The sequence below is a fragment of the Argopecten irradians genome, chromosome 12 (assembly GCF_041381155.1).
Source record: "Argopecten irradians isolate NY chromosome 12, Ai_NY, whole genome shotgun sequence".
NCBI lineage: Eukaryota > Metazoa > Mollusca > Bivalvia > Pectinida > Pectinidae > Argopecten > Argopecten irradians.
Genome location: NC_091145.1, coordinates 13,221,255 through 13,230,009, shown reverse-complemented (window position 1 = coordinate 13,230,009; position 8,755 = coordinate 13,221,255). Strand labels below are relative to the sequence as shown.

The 8,755-nt window shown below is 32.9% G+C and overlaps 1 protein-coding gene across 1 annotated transcript; it reads right to left on the bottom strand.

The window, feature by feature from the left end:
* Positions 1–2,432: 2,432 nt before the first annotated feature.
* On the bottom strand, positions 2,433–7,870 carry LOC138336244 (uncharacterized). The gene is made up of 4 exons (XM_069285642.1): positions 7,752–7,870; positions 6,541–6,709; positions 5,301–5,482; positions 2,433–4,138 (listed from the first exon to the last, which is right to left on the bottom strand). The coding sequence occupies exons 1-4, from the start codon at positions 7,792–7,794 to the stop codon at positions 3,741–3,743; spliced, it is 792 nt and encodes a 263-aa protein (XP_069141743.1). The 5' UTR covers positions 7,795–7,870; the 3' UTR covers positions 2,433–3,740.
* Positions 7,871–8,755: the final 885 nt, after the last annotated feature.

Here is an 8,755-nt window from a genome sequence, read left to right as displayed (position 1 = left end):
ATATGATATAGACAGCTATTGGAGCAAATGATTCGGCAACTTGTAAACTATGGATTGTACAATCGAATTTGTGAAAACTTGTTAAGCCAACAAAATGTGTTTTTTGTTTTTAAGTTTTATTATATAATCTTCTGTTATAAGGGCAATGTCGTGTGTTGTCATAAGGTTACTAAGACCTTGAACTAATATCAATGGACATGTGTGATAAGAAATGGTATCATAAACTAAAAATATGTATTTCAGTTCGAGTTAAACTTCTTTTTCCAATACAATATAAACACGCTAGGTCAACGTTGCGGGCGGTTGTATTGTATATGTCCATTAATATTACAAAGGACACCGTCTAGGAGTCCTTTATGTTAACTCTCTTCCATTATCTATAGCAACTGTCCATTATTCCACAAAATAAGGAATTGTCTATCCTTGAACAAGATCGATTAAAAACCGCTGCTGTACAGGAAAAACAAACATGTCTTATTTGACTAACCAATAATTTTACATTTGTGTTCACTCACTTTCGCAATCAGTTTTACGTCCCCATCCTAGCTGTTATGTTCTGAAAATTAAATAAAAATATAATACATAGTCTTCGGCCTCTATTATTTGTTACATATTTTTGACTTGTAATTGACTGAGGAATAGAATTCTAGATTCTTGACTAGAGGTGGGATAATAGCAGTCTTTTAGCTCAGAATCTTCAAATCCTTTTCATAAATCTGATGATTATTGTTAAACATATACTTGTAGCGAACCTGTCTAATCTGAACACTGCTTTCCGTATATCCTATTTGTAATGCAACAATAGCAAAACAAAATTTTACAATCAGTATCGAACTTTCCTACAACCTGAATCAATCTGAAAAACTAGTTGCTAACATGTGTGTCCGGAGTTAGACAGGTTTTGTAATGCAATGCTATCCATAGCAATCAGATTATTTTTTTAATCAATCTATAACATGCGTATGGTCGATCCTTTTATGGGATTATAAAAACAGTATGTTTAAATTGTTTAGGGAAAAATTCACCTTGCTTGTATGTATTTGATGTAACGTTAGACAATGCAATGTATGTCAATCTTTGGATGCGACGATAAATTGGTGTTTCAAACAGGCATCACAGCTGCGGTACTTCCAGTACATGTTATATCATGATGGCCAGCTGCGTAAGGAATAATATCACTATCCAGATGTTCAAAAAACTGTTGTACCTCCCCAAAGGTAAAACTAAATGATTGTGCATGCAAGCTACAAAACATTACCTTAGTCCATTATTGTGTCACAGGTGAGTGAACACCTGATGCATAATTCCTGAATTGGGATGTTCCCATTTCTCAAACAGGGTAAGCAAGGTTTGAGACAGTGGTAAAGAACTGGGTTTTTAAGTAGGATAAATTCCTCAAACTTTCATATTAGAGAGAATGGATTGTACCTCGCCCTGCGGCTCGGTACTATCCATTCTCTCTAATAACTGGACAGGTTTTCGGAAATTATCCATTACTATAATATAAACGGGAAGGTACAAATTTATCGCTATGTGCTCTTTGATAAGGTAGCCCACCTACCCTTTCCGAATTAAGGCTGGAGCAAATTTTTTACATGGGACAGAATGTATAAAAGTCAAGATCGATAATCTTTTGTAGAAGTATTAACCATTATTAAACTAACCGTTTAATACTACATTTAATCACCTGAACTGATTTGTTTATTAATAAATAAAATGATTTATTTACAGTAACGCGGGACGTATTATTTTTCCCGCCGACGTCCTAAATACCACGCGGTAGTTGACATTTCACTGCGCCAACGGCAAAACAGCGAATTGACTTCTGCTGTTTTCATATATTACGCAGGGAAATCTTGCATATGTTTGGTGTCAGTAAAACCTATTTAGGTGTCATCTCGGTTTGCTTTAAAGTAGAACAGTATAGAATTATTCCATTCATGAAGACGAATCTATTCTGAAGAAATTGAATGGCCTATTTAAGATGCTCCACCGCCGACAGAGCATAAATGATATTCATCATTTGAACAATAATTAGTGTTTAATCGTGTATACATAAGTCTAATTAACACAAAAATTAATATGAAATAATTTATTTTGCCTTTGGGTCATGAGCAATCAGTATTTCATTTCATATAGGATATAGTGCCACGGGATTTTTCCGGGATGCAATTAATTATTTTTATAATTTTAACTTGAAGTAAAATTAGAAGCTCAAACTTTTCAATGGCGGTAATGGTGTAAAGTAAGTAACTTTTGTAACCGAAAAAAATTACTAAATCGTCTGCTGCTGTTTTTGATAATGAAAATATACCATTTGGTGGAGCATCTTTAATGTGAATAGGTTTTGATAGTTTAATGGCCTTTTCATGCGGTTGTTGTGCGTCAACTGTAAGAATCAGATAACGAAACATTCCAATGATAACAATATCTCAGATTTTTCATTTTTTTTATTATGGAAATAACAAAAGGTAAAATTTCTAGAATATAAAATATAGTAACAATGCGTTTTTAAAAGAAATGTCTTCGACAGGATCTTGGGAAAACGCATAATGATTTCGATAACATATACCTAAAGCAAAATTCCGTAAAAAGATCCATGTTTTGTCTTTTTGAAAATTGAAAATAATTCCACAAGAATAAAATAACATTCGAAAATTGTCGTATTACACCTCATAACAAACTTTTCAGAAATATGGAATTAAAACATATATGTGTCTGCCGACTCCAATAAAAACCTTTAAATAAAAGTTTTAGAAAAAAATAAAAATGGTTATATTTTCAAATGGGCTCATTTGATATAGATATTCTCTAATGTTTTATTATAACAACTTTAAGATTTGTTTATCATTTTTTTTTATCATTTTCTGATCTTTTTAATGTGATGCAGCGAAAAATCATTCTATGAACAATAAATCTACCAACCTTATCATTAAACAATTGTTATCACTCTTTCTTATTGTATGTCAAGTCTCAGGTTTATATATACATACCAAATATATCTTAGAATATAGAAACAACAATCCATCTGGGATAAAAGCATATGTTAAGTATACTATTATGTTGTTATAAAAATTGCAACAAGGTGTTGCATGTCTAAATCCCACCTTTGAAACAAAAAGTTTGTAAATCATAGTTTAAAATAACAACTTGATTAACATGCAGACGTGCTCGATATATATACTGAGGCTAAATGTGATAAAAAGGCTTAACTGCTATCTCGAAGATTAATTTCCTAGTTACATCTATAGTCATCCTCGATACTTCAGGTGTTACCATTCTTCTATTATGGCTTGGTTGAGAGGGCACTATTGCATCATAGTATTGTCGAGGAATCGAATCCCATTCATCACGAGACAGTTAATAAATATTCACTATCGGTAACATTCTCAAGTATTTTTAGTAAATCTCCAATACCTGAATCCGAAAATCTGACATAAGACATGATACTTCTTTTTAAAACGATCAATATGTCATGTTATTAATTTACTTTATCAATTCATAGTTTACATTAAAATGAGAGTGGATAAAAACACATTTTTATATCTGCAAATTGTACTGAATATCTTCTCGGCCTCGATTTCCCTCAGCAATTTTACTTTGACAGGATAATTTTCTTTGAAAACAATGATGTGTCTAAAGTATTTCTCTAATATTCTGAATAATCGTTTTATCTTGATATTAAAAAGGCAGCCTATTAATGGTTATAGATGGAAAGCTCCGCCTGAACATCCTCCACCTCAATCACCACATCCACCTCCACCTCCACCGCCACCGCCACCACCGCCACCACCGCCACCACCGCCTCCAGAGTCGCCTCCACAACCTCCAGAGTCGCCTCCACCACCTCCGAATCCGCCGCCACCTCCGAATCCGCTACCACCTCCGAATCCACTGCCTCCGCCGCTACAGTCCCCGCTCCCAAATCCACCGCTACTTCCAAATACACCGCCTCCAACGCCACAGTCGCCGCCTCCAAATCCGCCATTTCCACTTCCATTAGTACTTGCCACATGTACTCCAGTGGGTGTGGTATAGTTAGGGGGAGGGATGTAGGCGGTGCCTGCAACCGGTGTGAATCCCTGATTGGTGTAGGGCTGCACTCCTGGTTGTGCTATATAGCCCGAACTGACGGTATCTGTGAAAGAGATATGACAATAGGTAAAAGTGAAGGTATAGACTACGCATCAGATGATGTATGTTTAATTCCATCTTCGCATATTACAGAGTTATCTGCCCTTGCGGTTAGGTATGGATTGTGACGTCATGTGTTTGCTGTCGTAACGTCATATACTTTTCAGAAAAAACGATAGGAATTTCGTTCACAAAACAATGACGTCACAATGGATACCTACCCGCAAGGAAGGTAACTATGTAATAAAATAAGACCGAATTGTCATTCCAAAATAATGTTTTGTTTTATGATAATCGTGCTTGCTCTTTGTTTATATACGTATTCTATTCAAGTTTACATTACATTACATACATTATCCTTCATGAACATTGAATTTTGCATGAAATGTACATCCTACACTTGGTTCAAGACGTTATCTATTATCTTTATAGTTTACATGTATACCTCTTTTCTTATTGAAATCAATTTTATTAATTTGCATTATGTCAGTGTTTATCTGTCATATCATGTCTTGCCTTTTTAGCATATGTGTATATTACACTCCTGCAGTGTATTGATACTCTATTTGTAACACTAGTGTGATATACAAGTGTTCAATATAAACTATTTTGTTTCCTGTGACTATGTTTTCAACATAGATCATAACATTAGAGTATTTCTTTGTCATTGTAAAGTGATGTTTGTAATATTATAGTTAATATTTATACATTATTTACATGTATGTTTGTTGCAACAAAAGCACTATAATTGTAATGTTGTACTTAGATCTTGAGCGCTTGATTTTATGATTAACAACATGGTTCTTAATGTTATAATGCAATGCTAATTAAACGTGAATGTTTTTGGTTTAATCAATGTTTCACATAAATTCCCCTTTTAATGTCATAGGTATATAAAAAAGTGTTTTCAAACTGTGGGAATTCGTCATAACTCGATACAATTGAATAATGACATAAATGCTTAATATCGATTTTTTAAAATTCTTGATTAAATAATGTTAATGTACGAAACAATCGATTTTTAAAACTATACCAAAATCAAAATGCAAATGTCAATATCTCCATTCCATTCTCGAAGTTTGTCTTTCTTCATAGAGGAATGAAGAAAACAGAATTAGCCAATGAGAAAGTCAGATTTAGTATGAAAATAATTAAGTTAAACTTACGTGTATTTACATAGGTGATAGGAGCTCCCGTTCCTTGTGTTGTAATGACCTGCCCAGGTATCGAACGTCGGTTAGCATTACAACAACACACACAGATAAGTACAATTAACCCTATAAACAGAGCCAATCCGACTAGACTACCTATGACAATCCCAGCGATGATACCACCAAGATTTTGGTTCCTAAAATGTAAAACAAATGAGAAAATGTAACCTTACATGTAATATGAAATTTTTGTAAGCGAGTTCAATGATTCAATGTGCCTTGACCTTTAGGCGAGTGGAATACCAGATTAATTATGTGGAATACCCACCAGCGGATGTAAACTTTGCTAATGTATATTGCAAAAGTTGTATTTCCACATGTGAAATTTTGAAAAAAAAAAAAAAAAAAAATTGGCATTTTTTTCGGCTTTGTTTCTCCTTAATAAAATTATTGTTCCATTTTTTTTTTAATTTTCCGACGAAGGCAAGAATGTAGTTTAATGATTGAATAGTATGGGCAAATGTAGCGGCAAAAATCATACGACAACTGCTTAGTAGATACAGCTATGTATTCAATACATTGTTGATTATTAAAAACAAATGTCATCATACGTTTAAGTCATTGGCAATGTCACTATTCTAATAACCTACAGATCATGGTCATCACTGTAATCAAATATCCTGGATTTGTGTGAGCAATATTATTTCAAACATCACACTTTGTTAACTAATTGTGGTCGGTTTTGCTGGTTTTGGCGCAAAAATACAATAACGATACAAAATGGAAACTTCTAACACAGACTAAAATATTTTCCACATGGTGACTATTTCATAATTTTAATTGTTTGCAATTGAAAAATTCTTGATAAAGCGTAGATTATAGAAAGGAGAAAAAGAAAATATAGAAATATAAAATAGAAAATCTAAATGATGCTTTCAAAGTATCCCTTTTTAAGTTATTATAATCTAAACATATTTTGATTAGTTTTACAATACATTGTACTTGTGTGTGGTATGTAAAAAAATTATTAAATATAAAAAATAAATCAAAACACATTTAATCACTATAGATGATAATTCTCCTTTATAGCCAATAATATCTTTCCAATAAAAATGCATCTTAGCTGGTGAAACTAAGATATACTTATTGGATGGTAAAGTATCGCATCGACGACATAATTTGGATGTGGTTTAAACATCCTCAACAAAAGAACTTACAGAAGTTGATAGATATCTGAGTGATAGTGTGTACTCACCAATTGTCGTAGTAGTAGTCGTAGTAGTCATAGTTCTCACAGCAATAAACGGTACTATAACCACAACAGCCATTGTCACAGGTAAAGGAGGAACTAGAGTACACCAGTCGGTCATAGTAATAGTTGTAGCTGGAACTTGTAGAGTAGCAATCGTAGGCCAGGGCTAATCCTAAAAAGAAAACATCAACTTCGTTGATATAATGATAAGAACTATCAAATTGAGAGAACTACTTTGGAAAGTATCCTCCATCATTTTACTCTCAGATCATTTATGCAAGTACACGTGGAAAGGTGATGCATTTACAATAAAAATCAATGTTTGGTTGCTGAAGTCCATAATTTATACATATGTATTTAACTGTTGTAATAACACAGCATACTACTTATCGATTTTGAACGTTTGAAGAAAGCAACCAAGATAACAAATGGTCGATATATATATATATATATATATAAACTGCATGAAATGAAATATTTCCCCGTTCAGCGTTTTAACCTACCTTTAATATTTAAACAGACAAATATTACGACAAACATGAATATCTGTCTTTGACGCAATAGTTTTGATACCAATCAACACCTTTCAAACTTTTCACTCGCAACTCGCCTTTCAAAAGTTAAAATCGAGGCAATTTGTTAATTTACACTATGTGTGTTTAACATATATATCAAAGCTCGACAAAGAACATGCATAATGTCATTTATGTGGATAACCTGTCGCTATTGATGGCGTATTAAAGAGAGTAAATGAAACCACTGTCAACATGACTAAATCAACAGACTACAACGCAAAAATGAAAGTAAATGTATAACTATTGCAAATATTTAAAAGGTTTATCGATTTTTCGTCCCAAGGCATGTCCACTGAAGCGTAACGTCGAACAACAAGCTTTAAGATATGATGGACCATATACAGGACAGTTAAATATAGAGACAGACAACATTTAACATTAGTAGACCAGCTGATGTGAGCACACATCACACATGCTGGCATACTAATTTCACAATATGAAAGGAAAATAATAATAATATTAAAAAAAAAAATTGCTGCTGTAATATTCAGTACAGTATTTGATACATCATCACTGGTATATATTGTTGGTTAACTGCAGACACTCTTCAATCAACCATGTTTACTTAAGTTACAAACAGAGTTAATGAACATTATTCAATCAATCGAACAAATGTGAGGACTTAAGTTAAAATCTCACCTGTTCCGGTTAGGAAGAGGAGCAGTTTACCCAGTGCCGCCATGTTGGATCTACAAATGTTTACAATACGTCCTTGCCAGTTATTTTTAGCTCACAGCTGATTCGTAATAGTTAGTTGCGGATGAACTAATGTATACACCCTAGGAGAACATTATTTAAATCACTTGAAATATGTGTGTACCGAGTACTTTAATTATGGCAACGTGACGGTGACCGTCCTAGGTAAATTAAACTCCAAAGCATCTGAATACAGTATAACACCTAGCGTTAGTAAGAGTAGAGTTTTATGTGTTACAACTTTAAAGCAAGATTTTTGTTATTTTATGGCTGTATATAAACACTCCTAACATACAAAGTGTTTTTATAGTATCCGGAGCCAAGAGACTCGATATAATTTGATATCGTAGTAACAAATATATTTTTCTTGTCATTTCATGTCATTGGTTGTATAAGCCGATGATGACCATAACTATACTTTTATTATGTGTTTATTGACTGAACGATTGATAGCTTATGTCCCACTTTAAATTTTATCCAGGACAAGGCATAAACCTAAAATGGGACCCCCAAAGAAAAGAAAAAAAACCAACAACATAGTAATGCTGGAAAAAACAGTATTAATCGATAAATTGTGATTGCGCAATAAAAATTGCTCGCCTTTAATAGAGAGTATTATTTTGAATATGACGATTGTGGATAAAGGATGAATTGTCCTTAATATATAGTATTATATTGAATATAACAATTAAGAATAAAGGATGAATTGTCCTTAATATATAGTATTATATTGAATATGATAATTGTGAATAATTCTCATCCGGTTTATGAAGAACTAGATTAAACAATCACAGAAGGTGAAATATAAGCTTCAATAAAAAATCTTAAGAGAAATAAATCATGTGGTGGAGACACAATCCTTAACGAGCTCATTCTAGATTGTATGAAAGGAACTTCTATTTTTTATCACTAAAATATTTAATAATGTTTTCAAATCCGGATATTTA